Consider the following 23167-nt stretch of genomic DNA (forward strand, 5'->3'; position numbering starts at 1 on the left):
TACCCTATTGTCAAGGTCAGTGGCCAGGTTTGTACTAGCAGCACAGAAAATATTCGGCGCGTGACTTCCTACACTACGTAAGTCTGTATCCACGCCCGTGGGAACCCCAGGGCGGTAAGGCCTTTTGGCTAAGAGCGCTGGGTTACCAAACCAAAAGTGAGAAATCCTATGAATTGTATTTGTACTATGTAAGTGTAACATTGTGTAAATTGCAGTGGTTGTGCTCGAATATTTGTACTCATCTGTCAGAAAAAGTAACAAACTATTATCTAAACCTGCAACGTTTTACTTTGTCCCATCAAATATACTTACGGTGTCTGCTAATTATTATGCTAACCAAAATTAATTTAAATGTTGTTAACTCAGTAACTAGCGAAAACCAGACACGATTTATTTTGGTAAACTAGGTCACTTAGTGTGTAAAATAAATTTAAAACTATGCTTCTCAATTCATTGTGTTCTCAAATTTATTTTGAAAAAAAGTCTTTCAAGAAAAAGCAAACGACCAAAACATAACGCAATTGTAGCTCTCCGCGCGAAAGCTATCTCACAGTTGATGACGCAGGAGCCAGTCTAGCACTTATCGTTCTCCGGTTTCCGTACCTAAAACGCGCTGGATTTACATTTAAGTAAACATGGAGCTTGTTATGTTATATTTGCTGCTTTAACTTCATGTCAGTCGTTTAGGAAACACCTGACTACCAACGTTAATGGCATTTAAAAAATGCTTGTGTATGTGTGGCTTTATATTTTAATGCATCTTTAATTTATTATTTATTATAAATGTAAATACAATTTGCATTGTACTTCCACTTTAGAATGCATATTATAACCTTCAAGTTCTCTTTCCATGATAATTGATTGTATTAGGTGACGAAAAACAAAATTAATTTAAAATTAATTACTATTATTACTATTCGATTGTCAGCATTCATAGTGTAAAAACAATGCAGAACATATAACTTACAATGTTAAACTTTCCATTTAAGCCACTTTTGCGCTTTTTTGGAGTAATAGCAACTTATCCCATAGAATAATCGGTTTTTATTATTTCCCGCTCTCCGCTATTTATCACTTTACCGCGCCTCTGCGAGCTGCCACCTTCGCCTTCCATTTTCGGGTATAAACTGAAGGGTGATATTTTCCTAACAGCCACTACACGGCTTTCGGCTACGTATCGCCTGCTTACCCCCTCTTCTTTCTCCCGTCCCGCTGTCCCCGCACCACCGCGCTGAGAGACGCCAAGATAACTGCCGGGCACATACATTACCACCAACTTGATGTGTCTAGTCAACAACTGTTCGTGCCTGGTCTCTGACTGGACTGCCTAGCTGATAACTGGACATATCGGCCACTAACTGAATGTACCTTGTCGCCGATTATGTGTCTGGCTACTGCATATATATATGCCTAGCTACCAGCTGAATGTTCCTCATCACATACTGGACATGCGATCCTGGACACTGATTGGACGTGTTGATTTAAATGTTTTTCATTAAGATCTGCCTTACAAATACATTTCAAGGTTTGCAAAGAACTTGCTTTGCCTTCTAAGAAGACTGTAGAAATCGCGAAATGCGAAAATTTGGCTTAATTTTTTCGTTCTTGTAAAAATAACATAATAAGTTTGTATTTTTAATTTTGTTGTTTTTTGAAACTGTCTCTTTTTTAGTAATTGTGATTAAATTATTTTTTTCCCTTCGAGTAAGGATCGAAATAGGAAGGATATCGATCGAATTAATATTTTTTTAAAATACGATATTTTTATGATTTTTGGAAACTTTCCATAATCTTTAATGGAATAAGTAGTGTACAAATGGGGTTGCTGGGACTGGCTTCTGGCAGTGGAACAGGAGCCGAACCGCTTTATTGGATCCCGACATCACGGCGGATGTCTTAGATGACATTGACCTTGACATTTGACCTTCACCTTGACCTTGGCAGCCATTTTGGATCCGCCATATTAAATCCGCCATCTAAAATCGAGAACTCCACTTTCCAATACGCCCGCCATCTTGGACGTGTATGACATCACTGTTGCACTTATCGTTACGGCCGCCATTTTGAATTATAGGACATTGCAATTTTAGTTATGGCCGCCATATAGAATTCTAATAACATGTCTGCCATCTTGGATTTGATTTCAGTCTTTTTTTCGATTCTGACATCATGTCCACCGTTTTGTTTTCGTCTGCTGGAGGCCGCCTTCTTGGATGATGGACACATCCACCATCTTGGTTTTTTCTGTTACGATGAAGGCCACCATCTTGTATACCGTCGTCATTGTATCTGCTGTTTACTCCTAGATAGAACCAGCGTCGCTCTGTCTCATCACATAAAGTCGATGTTCCATTACCTACCAGAGCTCTTATAGTCCTTATTGACATATTAAATTTATTTTTTATGCAAAATACATTGAAAGCGATGTGATTCGAACAATCGCAGCTCTGACCTCTAGGTTGGAAAACATACGCCTTTAACCACACGGCCATCTAGACATTTACCAGACTGAGAATTAAATAAGGTATATAAAAATAACATACATATTCGGAATATAATTTTTTTTAATTTGAAGGAATAACAGCATAATCTGTTCGAGACAGAACCGCCATATTTTTTTCAGTACTTGCTACCAAGAGCACTTGTTAACACACATGGCGTCTGCTAGAGCATACTGTCGCCATCTTGTTTTCAATAATCGATACAAGGAGCATTAGTGTCATGTAGTAGCCTACACATGCCATCTGCTAGATGCATTGCCATCAAATTAGTTTAACTTCTGTCTGCTAGAGTGTAGTAATTATTAATCATTACTGTGGCGCCCGCCATCTTGAGTTTTGGATGCTCTCTTGTAAATTCATAATTATTTAGACAGAAATTCGGGAAAAATTTCATAATTAATTAAATAAATTTGTAATTAATATACTGAATGATTATATTACGTACTGTTCTTGGTTCAATCCCTGTGTGATGCAAAAAATTATTTTATTAAAAAAATTTAATAAATTATGTTCAAAATCCTAAAAAAAATGCATAAGTTCCTCATATACCAACCTCCATTAGGCCGCTAGGAAAACCATCTTTAAAATTCATAATAATTAACTTAGAAATTCGGGAAAAGTACAAAATTCATTAAAAAAAATCACTTATTAGAATAATGATTGTCACGATTAAAACATATCAGTCTTTGGTTTGATTCTCAGACAGTGATAAAAACAACTAAAGCTTATTTTTTTTAAAATCTGATTCCCATTACCTTTCGTGGAGTTTATTTATCATTCACTTTGTGAAAAACAACTATGTAAAAGACACCTGCCCCCGACGAAATATATACGTTGTTGCGCTGCCTACATGAAATAATATTTTTTCGATTCTTAGATTTCTTTCCTACCAGTTCATGTAAAATTATATACATACAGGCCAAGTGTATTCGGACCACGAGACCAGGTCATGAACAATGTCATTCGTATAGACCAAACATTTCTGAACCATGAGACCAACCATTTCAACAATCAAAAAAGGAAGAACAGTAAACGAAAAGGAAGCACAATCGGAAGCACATTTGATAAAGAGGAAGCACATTTGGAAGCACAATCAACGAAAAGGAAGCACGATCGGAAGCTCAATCAACGAAAAGAAGCACATTTGGAAGCACAATAAACAAAAAGGAAGCACATTTGTAAGTACAATCAATGGAAAGGAAGCACATTTGGAAGCACAATCAACGAAAAGGAAGAACATTTGGAAGCACATTTGGAAGCACAATCAACGAAAAGGAAGTGCATTTGGAAGCAAAATCAACGAAAAAGAAGCACAATCAACGAAAAGAAAGCACAATCGGAAGCACATTTGACAAAGAGGTAGCATAATCAACGAAAAGAAAGCACAACTGGAAGCACAATAAACGAAGAGGTAGCTGTATTACGAGATCTCGGTCTTAGTTAGAAAACATTTGAAATATTTAATTTTTGAAATCTAAATAATAAATTTATTTTTCAATATTTTACACATGAAAGTTAAACAAGTGATTTTTGTATGTAGCCAGCTTCCCTTAGTTATTTTAGTACGGACGCTACTTCGTCTATATGCGAGTAGTTTCCTCTACGAACAGATGCCACCAACAGTCTCAGGCGATCAAATAATATGTTAGGATCTTCCCATGGCATAATAAATCTCTTCTGCTATCACCATCTTCCTGGAATGTCGGTTCTTAATTTTTTAAAGATCACTTTATTCCCAGTGTTCATCATAGCTTGATCAGAATTATTTATTTTATCACGATGTTTCCACGGTTTCGGTCTCAGGGCGTCAATTCGATCTTGACAGCTTTAGGTGCTTCTTTACAGTAGTTTGTTTTGTCACCAGCCTCGGAGTCACTGTTTCGTAGAAGTCAAAATCGTCACCCAGATTACTGTACGAATTCAAAATCATAGATTTTAAGTTTCTTCATCGTCTTCAAATTTCGTTTTAAACAGTCCATCTTTTTTTACAAAGTACCGTACGGAGAATCTACTTGAATTCGGCTTGAATGTATTCTCACTTTTCATTTTAAGGATTCTTCCATTGTCTTCATTCTTCCATAAATCATCAACGCCCTCCAATTTAAGTTCTTTGCCGATATCGTAAGACCTATGAACATAATCTCGTTCAAGACAAAGAAAATGATTGTCGTAATGCAGAACACTCTTCTTTAGATTAGTAGAACCATCGTTGTCCTCCATCTTGTAAGCAGGCTTGGTGTTACATGTTCTATCGTATCTTTTTAAGCTCTTCTTCATTAAAAAGACTTGCTACATCGATCATAACATATAATTTTGTGTAGCGGATTTTTAACACATTCATTCTTCTCATGTTGTTTACCATTCTTTTTCAAGATAAATTCCTTGCTGAAAAACTTACACCTGTGTCCTTTCTATACAGCTGCAAACATCGAAAAAGGACCCATGTTAGTAACTGAGACTAAAAGCGGATGTTTACTGAGAGTTTTAAATTTGAACCACTCCTTAAATATTTTTTTTTAAATATTTCTTCAGTGAGAGTTAATTTATCTCATACAAAAACTTGTTGCAAGTAGTTTCTATCCCCGCCAACATATAGCATCACGTGTTGTGTTGAGGCAAATATAATGTGTTTATTATATGTGGGATGCAGGATGCTCACTAACGATCGCAAGAGACGGAAGGCTTCGCTAACTTAAAGGAGAAGGAAGTTCGTCTTATATTAAAATGCTTCGCAATCGTCTCAAAGAGTATGGTTAGTCTGAGTTATCGGTGTTTTTTTTGTTTGAATTCCACCTGATAAAAATATTTTTAGATAAAATTTAGTAGCTTAATGTCACGATATAAATGTGATTCTTAAAAAAATGTGTGATTCGTTATGTAAAATTTTTTCGTGCAGGTATCGATTTCTCGGAAATAAGCAGAAGCACTCAGTGGACACCAGCCGAAGTCACGTCAGGAATAATACAGAACACGCAAAGAATACCATCAAAATGGTGGCAAAAATATTTAGGAGCACATGGGTAAAATTAACGCGAGTTTTCTTTAGTTAAAAAACACTTTAAAAATTTAAAAAAATAAAAATAAAATAAATAAAAATATATTATAATAATAAAAAATAAAACTAAAAAAAAATTCTGACAGCTATGAACTTCTTAGTTGAGCAAGGATAGAGTTCTAGTACAAGCTGGTAGATAGTAGAGTAATTTAAGCCTCTTCTAGGATGTTTCACCATATTTTATTGAATAAAAGCATTAACATAAAATAAAAGTATTTGAATCGGTCATGTATCGAACCAAGGACAGGAACTGATCGAATCAATCAGTATATTGATTACAGATTTTTAAAATGAACTTTGGAATTTTTTCCGAATTTATAGCTAAATAATTACGAATTTCCAATATGGGGTCCAAATTTCCAGATGAAAGGCGCCACAGTAATAAAAAAATTATTACTGCACTGTAGTGGGTAAAAATTAAACTACCATGGTTGCAGTGTCATTAGCAGACTAAAACAAGATGGTGGCCTCCAGCAGACGAAAACAAGATGGTGACCTCCATCAGACAAAAGCAATACGGTGGACATTACATCATACTAGCTGGTGACATATGTACCTTGGCATAAGTGGTGGGAGTTCAGTCTGTTGGTGGCTTCCATGAAGGAAGGATCTGTTGCCATTTTTTTTTGTCATTGGGTTCGAACAAAGGACGTAAGTATGTATTTTTAAGTTTTTAAAAATTTTATAGATTAATTTTTTTATGTATTAATTTTTTTTAGTTCTTCTCGCATTAAAACTATGAATTTTCAAGATGGTGGTCGTAACGAAAATTGCAACGATCTATTTGGATAATATTGTGTTATAATTTTCTTAATTACGTTTTTTCATCATCTTTGAAATCTCCCCGATTTTATAGCATAATAAATAAGGATTTTCAAGAAGGCGAACGTAACGATAAATAAATTCTTCAGAATCCAAGATGGCGGTCGTAATGAAAATTGCATCAGTTACATAATAATTTCAGATCTCGGGTGTTATGTAAGACTTTTTTTATATTTTGTTTTAAGTATTTTTAATGTATTATTAATAAATTACATGTTTACTTTCGCCAGGTATCGAACCGAGGACTGAAACTGATTAAGTGACAAACATTTAAAGTAAGCGATTTAAAAAAAAAAATTGGTATTTTATCTGTATTTCTAGGTCAAAAATTAATGAATTTGAATTTTATAGTCAAGGTCAAGGTCATCCAAGATGGCCATCAGAGGTTTAGGGTGGCTTGTCGTTGGGGAATTTAAGCCTGTTTTAGGAATTTGTGTTCTTTGTAAAGCAAATGTGTTTTTGAGGTTTTTCGAAGTCCTAATTTTTGAGGAAAAAAACGGGAAATTTTCCCTGAAAACGGGAATTTTTCCCTTGAAATAGAGCCATTTTTAGAATTTTTTTGTCATTTTGAGTCTTTGGCAGCCATGACGTCACAATCAAAGATGATTTGTCAGCACAACCGTCACCAAACCTTAAAGCCTGTCCCAGAAAATACATTTGTATACTACGAATTTACAATATGGTAGTCAATATGTTATCATCGGCTAACTGGAGCTGGTAGATGGGGAATTTAAGCTGCTTTTAAGATTTTGACCATGTTTCTTGTAATAAGTGTCCTTGTACCTATAACTTTTTTGATCGAGCAAGGATCGAAATAAGCACCGGAATAGTATGTGAAAGGATAGGTTTGATTTTAAGAATAAAAATGCATACATCCGCATATTTAAGAACTAGATGCAAGAAACTAAGAAACAACAAACATGCGTATAGAGTTAGGAATATGATGTTTTTGTAATTTTTAGAAATTAAATTTTAAGAATGTTAAAGAGGATCGGTTTTGTTTTATCAAATTAAAAATCATATTTACGATGAAAATCAAGTTAGAAGTAAGAAACTAAGCATAAATAATGTATGTGATAAGTTAATTTAAAGTTGTTATATTTCTCGAAATTCGATTGCAAATAGGGTAAAAAGGATTATGTTAGGTTTCACAGTAAAATATAATATTTTCAAAGAAAACTAAGAGAGAGGTAAGAAACTGTGCATGAACAACTTTCTTTGAAATAAGCATAACCTGTTTTTACCTTTTTTTTTTAGTAATTCGTTCGCAAAGGAATGAAAACTGTATAAGTTAATTTTTAAAGTAATAAATGCTATTTCTGAAACAAATTAAGTGGTAGGTTAGAAACTTTACATGAATTATATACTTTATGAGTGACGTAAATTATTTACCTTTTTTTTTCGAAATTCTCCCACAAAGGAAGAAGAAAAATGGGTAAACTTGAAATAATAAGAAAAAAATTAACGTCTGAAGCAAAATAATTGAGAGGTAAATTGATGTTTTACAATTTTTAGAAATTTTACATAAATGTAATGGAAAGGGGGTAAGTTTGGGCTTAAAGTAAGTATTCATTTCTCAAAGCAAATCAAGGGAACGATAAGACACTGAGCAAAAATAACTTTCACAATGAGTTGGAGTAGTATGTAAAAGGGACTCCGGGGACAGGCTTCAGGCTGTGGTGCCAGGCTGTGATGCCTGGTGCCGACCGCCATCTTGGATGGCAGTGACCTTGAATTTGACATTCGAAATTTGGTAAAATTAGCCAAACTTAACCAAAATATACCCAAAATCCTCAAAATTCGCCAATAATTCCAGTTTTTTTGAAAAAAAAATTCCGTCGAAAATTTTCAAAAAATTTGAAAAATAAAAAATTTCTCTTTTCCAGGAAAACTTTCTCGTTTTCTTCTCAAAAATTCGAAAATTAGGATTTCAAAAAACCTCAAAAGTCAGTTTGCCTTAGAAAGAACAACTTGTCGATATAGAGGCTTAAGCATCCATGTCTACAGCCTCCGATAAGCCTCTGATGTCGTCATGGATTATGTAGTCATGACATATGACGTCACCGTTGCCATTTCCTGTACGGCCGCCATCTTGAAAATCTTTTTTTACTATCCAATTTTTATGAAAAAATTTTAAATTAAAAAAATTATTTAATAAAAGTTTAATAAAAAAAAATATTTAAACACATACATTTACGACATGGAGCATGGAGTCCTCGGTTCGAACCCGGTGAGGGGAAAAAAAATGACGACCGATCCTCCCTCCAAGGAAGCCGCTGGCAGACTGACTCCCCCCCACCACTTATGTAAAAGTATATATATCGTCACCTAGTATGACGTCATGTCCGCCATCTTGAAAATCCCTAATTTGAATGCTAGAAAATCGGGAAAATTTTTAAAAATTATTAAAAAAAATTATTAATTAAAATTTAATAAAAAATCTTTAAAACTTTCGTTGCACTTTTCGTTACGTCTGCCATCTTGGAAAATCGTAATTATTTAGCTAGAAATTCGGGAAAAAACAAACATTCATCAAAAAATTCACTCATTAAATTAATGATTGATAATATCGATTCCTGTTCTTGGTTCAATCCCAAAACGATGCAAAAAAATTATTTTATGTAAAAAAATAATAATTTCAATAAATCATGATCAAGTCCTAAAAGAGACTTAAAATCATCTACTACCATCATCCTATAAAACATTACAACCACCATCATAGTTATTTGTATTTATTGACTTATAAATTCAGGAAAAATTCCAAAATTCACCGAAAAAAATCACATTACTTTACATATTGAATCGATACTTGGTTCGATCTATGAACGAAGCTAAAAATAAATTTAATTTAAATACCAGAAAAGTGTCAGGTTCAAGAAATAAAACACCGGAAGTTATTTTACAAACATAATATTTATTACTTAATTTCTATTCTACTACAGGATCACTTGCGAAAGCCAGCAATCTTATGAACATTGCTTCCATAGGCGTGAAATGACTAATTCTTAGCTCCAATCGGTTTATACTAGACATAGTCCAACCAGAACCTTTACTGACATAGTCCTCCTCTTCTTGACAGTGTTTCTGGATACCGTGTTTAACAATTTGCTTCACATCGTCTGAACTGTAAATTACTGCAGCCGATGTCTTGAATGCACACTTGTTCACTTTGTCATCAAACGGATATGGCTTTCCATATTTACAGTCCAACCACAAGTTATATTTCAAAGGTCCGTTTGTTGCTATGTCATCAGTAAGCTGATTGATAATGTTCTGTCTGATATCGTCAAGAAAATTACAAATGTCTTTCCACTCACTAAGCGTATTTAGATAATAGTAAAGTTTCAATGTTTCACGAAATGCAGACTGCGCCAAGTAGAAGCCATTATCATTCACCTGTAGGGCACCGATCACAGTCGTACGTTTAGTTCCATGTCCAGATGCCATAGCAATCGTTTGCTGTATTTTTGCTTATACTCTTTAGAGTCTCCAATCTAAAGCGTGGAGTCGAAATTTCATCAGGTAGTTCAGAAATAGGCGCACAGACTTCACCTTTACAGTTTTTTGTTTGTCGACGCAAATTATCAATTCGAGTAAACCATTCATGACACTCATCACAGCGTAACTTCATGCGAGAAAGATTCTTAGTACATTTACTCCTCTCATGTCTCCGTACATCATGAGCAAATGCAAACGTCATATCGCAGTAGCTTCAAGGATACCACGGTGATGAAGACGAGCCTTTCAGACCCGATCCAGATGTCGATGTTAATGCAATTGTACCAATTACAGGAATACTCCTATGCACATCAATCATTCGCTGTTGTATAGAAACCTTTACTTTCTGCCGCGCAACAGGTCCTTTGCATGTCTCCAAGTGTTGCTGCAAATTAGCATTTCTTGTAAATTGCTTGCGACATTTCTCACAGCCAAACAATTTTCGATAAAGGTTCTTGACACATTCTCTCTTCTCGTGTCGACGAGCATTGCTGTTGTTTGAGAAAATCTTGTCGTAGTAACGGCACCGATGTTCGTTAGTTGTTGTCGAATCACCAGCCATTGATGTCTTCATCGAGGGCGAAACGAAGTTCGCCGAGTTTTCTTGTGCAGCCAGCACTACCGGCATTAAAGTATCTTCTGCTGGTGGTACCGCGACTGTTGTAGTCTCCTCCAATGTTGACGTCATCGTTGCCAACGGGATATGCTCCTTCTTCGTCGCCGCTGTCGTCAGGGTTCCCGTATACGATGGTACAACGTCCATCGAGTTCGTCGTTATAGACGGTAAAGATGCCATCGAGTTCACAAGAACAGGTAATTACGCGACTTATGCACCAGAAGAAACAAACTAGGTGATCCTTACACCGTCGACGACAGTAACAAACTGAGCGGTCTGCTGTCAAGGACTCGCTAACATACATGAACCCGATAGGGTAATACGCTAGTCAAATCACGATCCATTTACTGTAATACTAAAGTCAAAACATCATTTAAAAAAGAGGCACATATGATCGAAAAAATTAGATGCAGAGTGATACGTTCTCGTCTCATTAATTCGATCTCACCAATATACGCTACGCTCCAAGAGCTTCAATTCGTGCCATCATATCCATCTACATTTGGCTTCAAGAGCTACAATTCGCGCAATCAGATCCATCTACATTTGGCTCCTATGCTCCAATTGACCACCAGCTTCAAGTGCTCCAACAGTTCCAAAGCTCCAAAGTTCCAACACACAATGTACGCAATGTACGCGCAATACACGCAATTTTCGCGCAATAAATGTAATGAACACACAGTACACACAGGAAACGAAATGAAGACACAGGACACACAGTAAACGGAACGAACACGTAATGTTCTCGCAATTGACGCACAATACACGCAAAGTACACGCAATGTACGCAATGTACGCAATGTACACACAATGACTACGCATCGTTCGCGCAAGACAAGCATTTAATAAAAACGAAGCACGTTTGAACGGAAATTCTACAAAACGAAAGCTCATTTAACGAAAAGGAGGTGCATTCTCTCGTTTATTCAACTCGGTAGGATGCGATCGTCAATGATAAGTTAGGATATAATGTCTCCAACAGTCTATGAATCCAACAGTTTTAATTCCAAAAGTCATTGGCTACAATAGTCATTGGCTTCATCAGTCATTGACTCCAACAGTCTTTTGGCTCCTAAAGTCATTGGCTCCAACATTCATTGGCTCCAACTGTCATTTGCTTCAACAGCTCCAATGATATTTGGCTAGAATGCTACGAGTCTAAAAGGATATAGCAGGTTACGAGTTATACATGGTTGCGAGACTGCATGGTTAAAAGGCTGCGTGGCTACGAAACTACATAGCTATGAAGCTACAGAGATACAAGTCTACTCGGCTCCAAATGACTGCGAGGCTACATGGCTATAAGGCCACTTGGCTACAAAACTTCAATTCTACTAGTCTAAAAGACTCCTCCAACTACCTACGAGCCGACAAGTTTACGAGAGTGCGAGTATACAGGACTACAAGTCTACATGAGTACTTGGTTACGTAGCTACGAGTCTACGAGGCTACTTGGTTACGTAGCTACAAGTCTACGAGGCTACTTGGTTACGTAGCTACAAGTCTACGAGGCTACTTGGTTACGTAGCTACAAGTCTACGAGGCTCCAAGGCATCATGACTACGCGACTACGTGCCATGAGGTTACGAGATTCGTGACTACGAGTCTACAAGTTTACGAGACTGCAAGGCTACAGAGCTACGAAGCTTCTAGAGCACAAGGTTTCGAGACTGCGAGGATACAGGACTACAAGTCTACAATACTACTTGACTACGAAGCTACAAGTCTACAAGGCTCCAATTGCTGCATCTGACACGGCTAAATTTTATCTTTTGCTCCAACTGCTCCAACAACGTTATGTTATAAGATTACAAGGCTACTTTGTTATGTAGCTACAAGTCTACGAGGCTCCAAGGCATCATGACTACACTACTACGAGCCATTAGGTTACGAGACTACGTGACTACGAGTCTACAAGTTTACGAAACTGTGAGGCTACAGAGCTACGAAGCTTCCAGGACACGAGGCTACGTAGCTTCGAGACTACTTGTCTCTAACTGACTACAATAGCACCATTCAGTGATGAGAGTTAATTTATCTTATGCAAAATAGCCTGTTTAATGTAGTGTCGATTCTTAGCAACAGATGACCCCACATGATGCTTACAAGTAAATATTTTTTAGTTCTTTTATGTGGGATGCAGGATGCTCACTAACGATCGCAAAAGAAGGATGGCTTCGCTAAGCACCAAGGAGAAGGAATTTTGTCTTGATTATTAGTGATTCTCAGATGTCTCAGAGCTAATTCTTATATATGACTGAGTCATGGTATTTTCGTTGAATTCCACTTGATACAAATATCACAAGTGATGATTAAGTAGCAGAAATCAATTAAATAAATTTAACTCTGAATAAAATGACATGACACCTTAAGTTAAAAATCCTTCATGCTTATATCGGTTTCTCAGAAGCAACCAGTAGCACACGAAGAAAACCACCAAAATATTGACAAGAATAATTGGTTTCTCAGAAGCAACCAGGAGCAAACGAAGATTGCTGGCTTTCGCAAGTGATCCTGTAGTAGAATAGAAATTAAGTAATAAATATTATGTTTGTAAAAGAACTTCCGGTGTTTTATTTCTTGAACCTGACACTTTTCTGGTATTTAAATTAAATTTATTTTTAGTTTCGTTCATAGATCGAACCAAGTATCGATTCAATATGTAAAGTAATGTGATTTTTTCGGTGAATTTTGGAATTTTTCCTGAATTTATAAGTCAATAAATACAAATAACTATGATGGTGGTTGTAATGTTTTATAGGATGATGGTAGTAGATGATTTTAAGTCTCTTTTAGGACTTGATCATGATTTATTGAAATTATTATTTTTTACATAAAATAATTTTTTTTGCATCGTTTAGGGATTGAACCAAGAACAGGAATCGATATTATCAATCATTAATTTAATGAGTGAATTTTTTGATGAATTTTTGTTTTTTCCCGAATTTCTAGCTAAATAATTACAATTTTCCAAGATGGTAGACCTAACGAAAAGTACAACGAAAGTTTTAAAGTTTTTTATTAAATTTTAATTAATTTTTTTTGTTAATTTTTAAAATTTTCCCGATTTTCTAGCATTAAATTTATGGATTTTCGGGATGGCGGACATGACGTCATACTAGGTGACGATATATATACTTTTACATAAGTGGTGGTATATAAAAAATTTAATAGTATGAATATTCTTCAGCCAACACGTCAATAACTAATTCTATTTTTCATTAATTTCTAAGTTCATTGAGTATAGTCCATGTTTGTTTAATAACATATATATTTTCGACATCTTTCGAAACAAGTAAAAGTCACAACCTGTAAACCAACATATTTGAGTCTTTCCACGAAATGTAATCAATTTCGCTTGATGCCACCATATTCTTCAAATGTTGGTTCATATTCTGAAAATCGTTATAATAACGCGATTTATCATTTTCATCATAGGTGCTGTCAACATCTTTATCACACACACTGATATCTTCACCTAGCTTATCCCAGAATTTCGAATTCTTTGACATTGGAGCTTCGTCATTGTCATCCAGCTTACTTGCTAAATGTACAACAATTATTCTCAAAGTTCGGAGAAGACTGCTATAAGTCGACTTGTCACTTTTTCTGGAAATGCTACTTTTATTATCTTCTACCTTCATTAAAGCTTCAAAATTCTTTAAGCAATGTCCCTTGTCGAGACTAGGAGAGATATTAAAATACACATTTTAGACTAGCAAGATCAATTTTATTGTATGGCGTACACATACACATACACACACACACACTCTCTCTCTCTCTCTCTCTCTATATATATATATATATATATATATATATATATATATGTATATATAGTGACTCCATCTCTGTACACTGTCTCATGCATGAGCTTAGCATTACAAGTCTTATTCTGTCTTTTTTAATTCTCTCTTCATGTTAACCACCTGTCACACTTGCCACTTCTCAGAATTTTGTGGAGTGGACTTTCAACCCATATGTTCTTCTAATGTCTACGAGCATTATAGATTTTATTAAAATATCAACATAACCAGGAGCACATGGAGAAATCAAACTAAATATAACCATGAGTAGTATGTAAATGACGGACCGAGGACTGGCGCTGGCGCGTGGTGCCTGTGCCGGGTCAATGACCGATTGCTCTGATGTAACGGCGGTCATCTTGTACTCAAAAATTCCTCAAAATTCCTCAAAAATGACTCAAAATGACAAAAAAAAATTCCCATTTTGAGGAAAACTTTCTCGTTTTCTTCGTCATAAATTCAAAAATTAGGATTTCGAAAAACCTCAAAATACTTTTGCCTTAGAAAGAACACAATATCCTAAAAGCAGCTTAAAAGTCCTAAGAGCTAGCCGCTCTGAGCCGCTGACGTCATCTAGGAGTATGACGTCATCGTTGCAATTTCCGTTACGGCCGCCATCTTGAAATATTTATTTACTAACGAAAAAATTTGAAAATAAAATTTGAAAATTAATAAAAAAATATTAAATAAAAATGTAATAAAAATATTTTTAGAAAATTACTTTTACGAGTCCTCGGTTCGAACCTGATGAGTGCAAAAAAATGGCGACTGATCCTTCCTCCAAAGAAGCTTCTGGCAGACTGGCTCCCCCCACCACTTATGTCAAAGTATATATATCGTCACCTAGTATGACGTCATGTCCGCCATCTTGAAAATCCGTAATTTTAATGCAAAAAAATCGGGGGAAATTTTAGAAATCATTAAAAAATTTAATCAATCGAATTGAATAATAAAAATTTAATAAAATATTACTTAAAAAACACTGTTGCACTTATCATTATGGTCGACAAATTTGATTATATAAATGTTGCATGTTTCGTTACGCCCGCCATCTTGGTTGAATACGATGTCATCGTTTCACTTTATGTTACGACCACTATATTGGATCCTATTAAAGTTGCATGTTTCGTTACGGCCGCCATCTTGAAAATCTATAATCTCAATTCTAGAAATTCGGGAAAAATTCCAAAATTCATTAAATAAATTTTTAATCAATATTCAGATTGATTCGTTCGATTCCCGTCCTTGCAAGAGCAACAAAATCAAAAAACATCAGATCCTTCCTCCACGGAATCTACCTGGACTGACCTCACACCACCAATACCAAGGTGTATATATATATATATATATCAACTAGTATGACGTCATGTCCGCCATCTTGTCTTCGTCCGCTGGAGACCACCATCTTGTATTTGTCTGCTAGTGTGTGCCACCATCATGTTAGTGTGTTTTTATGTTCACCATACAATTGACCTCGGCAGTTGGCATTGAACTTTGACCTTGACCTTTAAATTTGAACTTGACCTTGAAATTCGACCTTAACCTTGAAATTTGATATTGAAATTGAAATATGACCTAGACTTTGAAATTTGACGTTGAATTTGAAATTTGACTTTGACCTTGAACTTTGACCTTGACTTAACTTTGACCTTGACCTTGAAATTTGACTTTGACCTTGACGACCATCATGGATGCGACATTTTATGTTCAGTACATGCTACCAGGAGCTACCACCTGCTAGATGACATTGTCACCATCTTGTTTTCGTTTGCTGGAGGACACTATCTTGTGTGTATTTGTCTGATAGAATTCATTCCATTATGCTAGTTTTATTCTAACATTCTAGAGCGCAGTAATTATTTATTATTATTAAGGTGCCCGCCATCTTGAAATTCAGGAGCCATCTTGCAAATCCGTAATTTTAATGCTAAAGATTAAAAAATATTCCAAATTTCATTAAATAAATTTGCAATTAATTTACAAATTGATTCGATCAGTTCCTAACCTTGGTTCGATATTTGAACAGTAACAAGTGTAACTAAATATTAAATAAAATTTATATATTGGTTTCCATTACCTTTTGCAGAGTATGTTAATCAGTAACTCTACAAAAACAACTCAAGACAATATACATGACCAAAGAATTAAATATGCTATCGATAAGCCTAACATGAAAGTCTAGTTTTTGATACTTAGAATAACTTTAAAAATGTTCATGTACATAGCCATCCATACATGTACAACAAGCGTCTTCGGACCGCAGACCGGGTCATGAACAATGTCAGACATATAGACCATGAACACACAGTACACACCTAAAAACGGAATGAACACACAGTACACGCCTGAAAACGGAATGAACACAAAGTACACACAGGAAAACGGAATTTACGCACAGTACACACAGGAAAACGGAATGTACACACAGTACATACAGGAAAACGGAATGTACACACAGGAAAACGGAATGTACACACAGTACACACAGGAAAACGGAATGTACACACAGTACACACAGGAAAACGGAATGTTACTCACAGTACACACATCAACTGAACGAACACGAAATGTTCTCGCAATTGACGCACAATACACGCAAAGTACACGCAATGAACACACAATGACTACGCATCGTTCGCGCAGGACAAGCATTTAATGAAAACGAAGCACGTTTGAACGGAAATTCTACAAAACGAAAGCTCATTTAACGAAAAGGAGGTGCATTCTCTCGTTCATTCAACTGGGTAGGGTGCGATCGTCAATGATAAGTTAGGATATAATGTCTCCAACAGTCTATGAATCCAACAGTTTTTAGTTCCTAAAGTCATTGGCTCCAACTGTCCTTTGCTTCAACAGCTCCAATGATATTTGGCTAGAATGCTACAAGTCTAAGAGGTTATGAGGTTACAAGGCTACGAGTCTACAAGGATCTAGCAGGTTACGAGTTATACATGGCTGCGAGACTGCATGGTTAAAAGCCTTTGTGGCTACGAAACTACATGACTATGAAGCTACATGGATACAAGTCTACTCGGCTCCAAATGACTGCGGGGCTACATGGCTACAAGGCCATTTGGCTACAAAGCTTCAATTCTACTAGTCTACAAGACTCCTACAACTACCTACGAGTCTACAAAGCTCCAACTGCTCCAGAAACATTATGTTAAAAGATTACAAGGCTACTTGGTTACGTGATCGCGAGGCTACAAGACTACGAAGTTTCCAGAACAGAAGGTTACGTGATTACGTGGCTACAGGACTTCAAAGCTTCCCGAAAACAAGGTTTCGTGATTTCAAGACTACTTGGTTACGTAGCTACAAGTCTACGAGGCTCCAAGGCATCACGACTACGAAACTTCCAGAACACAAGGTTACGAGACTGCGAGGATACAGGACTTCAAGTCTACATGAGTACTTGGTTACGTAGCTACAAGTATACGAGGCTACTTGGTTACGTAGCTACAAGTCTACGAGGCTCCAAGGCATCATGACTACGCGACTACGCGCCATGAGGTTACGATACTACGTGACTACGAGTCTACAAGTTTACGAGACTGCGAAGATACAGGACTACAAGTATGCACGAGTACTTGGTTACGTAGCTACAAGTCTACGAGGCTACAGTGCTACGAAGTTTCCAGGAACACGAGGCTACGTGCTTCGAGACTACTTGGCTCGAACTGACTACAATAACTCCATTCAGTGGTTTAAAGTAGTGTCGATTCTTGGCAACAAATGACACCACATGCTGCTTACAGGTAAATATTATTTATTTCTTATATGTGGGATGCAGGATGCTCACTAACGATCGCAAAAGAAGGATGGCTTAGCTAAGTACCAAGGAGAAGGAATTTTGTCTTGATTATTAGTGATTCTCAGATGTCTCAGAGCTTATTATTATATATGACTGAGTAATGGTATTTTCGTTTGAATTCCACTTGATATAAATATTACAAGTGATGATTTAGTAGCAGAAATTCAATTGATTAAATTTAACTCTGAATAAAATGACATAACTCATTAAGTAAAAAATCCTTCATGCTTATATCGGTTCCTCGTAAGCAACCAGGAACACACGGAGAAAACCATCAAAATATTGTCAAGAATAATCAAGAGTACATGGAGAAAACCATCAAAATATTGACAAGAATAATCGGGAGCCCACGGAGCGAACCGACACACACATATTTCTTTGATATCAAAAAATCACAGAAAAAAATTCAAAATATCAACTAAAAATATTAATTATAAATAAAACATAGATAAAAAAATTACAAAAAATTCTTTCTTGTGCTAGAACTCTAACCTTGTTCAACAAATGAGAAGTTCTCAAGCTGCCAGAAGCTGTTTTTGTATTTTTTATATTTTTTAATAATATTTTTATTGATATTTTGAATTTTTTTCTGTGATTTTTTGAAGATGTTTGAAGTTTTTCTGCGATAAGTAGCATGTTTGGTTTATGCGCATTGACAGTTTGAGACGACATGCGAAAAACTGTAAAGATAAAGTCTGTTTGCCTACTGCAGAACTACCTGCAAATTTTTGACTAATCGTTTTAGGTTGGAGACTCGTATGCGTACAAGAACAAAAACAGTTGTTCAGCAAACGATTACGATGAGTAGACACAAATTCTTAACCTAAGACTTGCTTGGTGTATTACAGGTAAATGATAATGAATTTCACTTGGCTAAATCTGCGTTTCGTAGATCGTTGAAAGACTACTATTATGTAAATTAATTTATTGAGTGAAAATACATTTGTACTTTTCTTGATGATTTCAAGCACAACTTATTCAATAAGCTGACTGATGAAATAACAAATCATGGAGCTTTAAAATACATTTTGTGTCTGGACTGTCTATATGGCAAATCATTATACGTTCGAGGACAAAGTGAAGATGTGCGCATTCAAAACAACGAATACTCCTATCTACAATTACAAATATGAGAAGCAGTCACACAGTATCGAGAAACTCTGTCTAGAAGAAAAAGACGATGTAGGAAAAGGATCTGGCTCATCTTTCTCTTCAGCATACCGTTTGGAGCTGAGAATTAGTTCAACCAATGCAGAAATAAATGTTTATTAGATTGCCAAATTTAACAAATGTTCCTGTAGTAGCGTGAGATTTATGTAATAATATTTTATTAGTAATTTCATTGAAATGTTTAATTTTTTTAACCTGTTACTTTTATTTTTATATTTTTTTTGCATTAAAGAGTGAAATTTGTTATGAATTTTTGGAATTTCTTTTCTGAATTTCTTGCTTAATAATTACGGATTTATAATATAGTGGCCAAGATAGCCGACAAGATGTCTGATGCAACAACGGTCTACTGATTGACACTCTAACAGGTAGAAATTAAACTTATATATCGGCAGCGTACTCAAGCAGATGATGTTAGTACTACATGACACTAGAGCTCCTAGTATCGAGTATTAAAACAAGATGGCGAAAGTGCCCTTAAGCAGAAGATGTGTGCACTAAGTGACACTAGCGCTCCGAGTAGCAATTACTGAAAATAAATATGGTTGCCTCCACCAGACAGAAACAAGATGGCAGCTGTACTGCCAAAATCCAATTTAGCGACCTCCAGAAGAGGAAAACAAGAGGGCAGCTGTTATTCATAATTCAAGATGGTGGTCTCCAGCAGACAAAAACAAGATGGCGTATCCAAGATTGCGGAAATGATGTCATACTAGCAGCTGATATATATTCTTTGATATTAGTGGTGGGAGGTCAGTCTGCTGGTAGCTTCTGTGGAGGAAGGATTCATCGCAATTTTTTTTGCTTTCGCCGTGTTCGAACCGAGGCCTCCAAGACAAAAGTTGTTTTTTTTTTATTAAATTATATTAAAATTGTCATAAATTTTTATTATTTTAATTTAATTTTCATTTCCTGCATTAGCAATTACGAATGGCCGGACATAACCTCATAATGTAAAAATGATGGAGTGTTTTTTAATTAAATTATTTATTAGTTTTTAAAATATATTTTATAAATCAAAAAATTTTTCAAATATTTACAATGATAATTTAGGATTTTTAAGATGGCTACCGTAACAATAATTGCAATGGTGACGCCTCTTTAGGGAATTTTAAAGCCATCAGCTTTTCTTTTAAACCTAAATGGTAAATTTTTCTTCTAAATGGGAACTTTTCCTTCGAAAAGCACATTTTAATTTTTATGTTTTCTTTTTTGACGAAATTATTTTTCAATAGCTGTAAATTTTTGGGGATTTGGGCGAATATTTGCAAATTTTTAGTAACTTTTTTTTTTTTTTTTTTAGCATTTTTGGCCAATTTAAAAGTTTAAGTGCAAAGGTAAAGGTCATCCAAGATGGCCACTGTGATGTTACAGTCCTAGATGGCGGACACCGACACAACACTCCGTCTCCAGGGATCGGAGGAACTATAATATAGATACACTTACAAATTATAGGCGAATAAGGCCTATACGCCTGACATTGTAAATGACTTGTTTGAAATGTAGCCAATTATCAAAAAAGTAATATTCGCGGTTCAATGACGCTTGGTCTACATTCTTGTAGTTGGCACTCTAGTAATCATAATATGCGCCAAATATGGTATCCATGATTGGCATAGTGACATTATCTCGTACAAAGTCATTGTTTTTAGTAAAGATGATGATTAAGATATTAATTTAAAGGTAATGGGAAATAAGAATTTTAATATTGATTTGAAACTTTAATATCTCTTAGCACTGACAAACGACACAAATCGAACGCCGTAATCATTATATTAATAGGTTATAAATTAATGATTTTTTAAATATAAATTACATATTTTTGCATTAATAATTACAGATTTTCAAGATGGTGGTCAATATGACATCAGTGGCTTACTGGAGACTGGTAGATGGGAAATTGAAGCCTTTTTGAGAAAATTTCACCATACTTAATTAAAAAAGAACTAAGCTTATATTAATTTTTTGCATTGAACAATAATCGAACCAAGGACAGGAATATATCAATTTAAAAAATATATTAATAGGTATTTTTTAAAGCTTGTTTAAGATTTTTTTCTAATTTTTAGGTTTAATGATTACAGTTCTTTAATATGGCGGCCAAGATGGTCGACAAGATGTCGGATGATACGACAGTTGACGTTCTGGTGATTGACACTACTGCACTCTTGTAAAATAAATACAAACCAATATGGCGGCAGCGAACTCTAGCTGACGAAAACCAAATTACTGATCCAGGATAGCCCCCACGACGTCATACTGGTTGGCGTAATATAACTGACGCCACCACTAATTCTTTGGCATTAGTTGTGGGATCAGTTAATTACGGATTTTTAATAAGGTGGATATGATGTCATTTTTCAAAATTGTAGAATCCAAAAATAGAGAAAGTACTATAATCCTAGATGGCGTCGGTGACGTCATAATAAAAATGGAGGAAAGTTCTAGAAAACAAAACGGTGGCTTTGATGTCATAATACAAGTTGGCGACTAGGTTAAATGTCAAAGATCAAGGTCAAATGTCACCAGTGGCTTACTGGCGGCTGAAAGATGGGGAATTCAGCCACTTATGGGACGTTCCAGGCCTCCGACAATTTCTGGAAATAAAATGAAAAATTGTTCCTTAAAACGGAAATTTTTCATTTGAAAATGTAATTTTTAATTTTCAGATTTACTTTTAGTTTTTTTTGGTTGAAAATTTGAGTAATTGTGTGAATTTTTCGGTCAATTTTGAAAAAAAAACTTTGAGCTGATTTAGACAAATTTTGGTAAAGATAAAATTCAAGTAAAGGTCAGGGTTAAACGCCATGGTCATCCAATATGGCTGTCGTGACGTCACAATCCAAGATTATATGGCACCGTGCACTTCAACAATAAGCCTGTGCTCGTATGCGCATTTGTGCTCTACTCTCGGCATTTATAAATTTATTCCATACCTATGTTCTTTTTGTTTCAGGTCACTGTGATGAAGACTATATAGTAACCGATGTCAGTGAAAATAAGAAAGATCGAAATGTTGGCCTAAAAATCCGAGACGAGAAATATTCTAATGTTTTTGAATATTCATCTAATCCAATTTTGAAGCATGCCAGCCCAGAAAATACTTGCACGCAAATGAACATTAGTTACAGAGAATTGTGTACGAAAGCAATGAAGTTTGGGCCTTTGCTTAGAAGAGAACGTTTATTTTTCTTGGATCAATTCCGGAGGTGCTGGGCGGGACTCGTGGAGCACACCCTTCTTCTTTACACAGGTGAACGGGACACTAAACCCGTTTTCAGCCTTAATGTCCAAGGCTTTTCAGCACGCAGAGCAACAAATATCTTGACAAAAGATCAAAAAAAAAAGGACCTGTGTTTTGAAGTTGTGTGCCCAGGACAAAAGACGTATCACGTAAGTTGATTTAGTTGTTACTTATGGTGTATCTAAAAAACACGTCAAAACTTTGGTACGCATGCATGACATGTAGAGGAGGCAGAAATTGCAATGAAAATTGGTCAGGAAATGCTCACTTTATGTGATTTTTTATATGGAATCCCATGTAGGCGATTGTGTGTATGGTTCACTACATACCATACGTACGTAGTGAGAGAACACGCGAGCGTCGGCTGTAACTCTGGATGTGCTGTGTGTTCATGGTGTTAAGGGTTATTTCCAGTAACTCCACGAAGTTCACTATTGCACGAAAGGCTGTGAAACAATCCCAACGTACCCAAAGTTTTGACGCTTATTGTAAATATAGCCTGTATAGTACCCGATTAAATCCAAAGTGTTGTTAAGTCACATTACCTGTTGTTAGATACAGAGGGTTTTATTAGATTGTTCATTGTAATCTGCACTACCTAATATGTAACATCATTATTACTTATATATATGGACAACATATGG

At 35.6% G+C, this 23167-nt stretch overlaps 1 protein-coding gene across 1 annotated transcript in view; it reads left to right on the forward strand.

Moving 5' to 3' along the window:
* The window catches only part of LOC134529352 (src kinase-associated phosphoprotein 2-A-like), a 281463-nt gene that overhangs the window by 100881 nt on the left and 157415 nt on the right, over nt 1–23167 (forward strand). Inside the window, exon 3 of the mRNA XM_063363328.1 lies at nt 22236–22672. Coding sequence (XP_063219398.1) covers nt 22236–22672 — 437 coding nt within the window. The remainder of the gene's footprint in view (nt 1–22235; nt 22673–23167) is intronic.

This window comes from Bacillus rossius, chromosome 2 (assembly GCF_032445375.1).
Source record: "Bacillus rossius redtenbacheri isolate Brsri chromosome 2, Brsri_v3, whole genome shotgun sequence".
Taxonomy (NCBI): Eukaryota; Metazoa; Arthropoda; class Insecta; order Phasmatodea; family Bacillidae; genus Bacillus; species Bacillus rossius.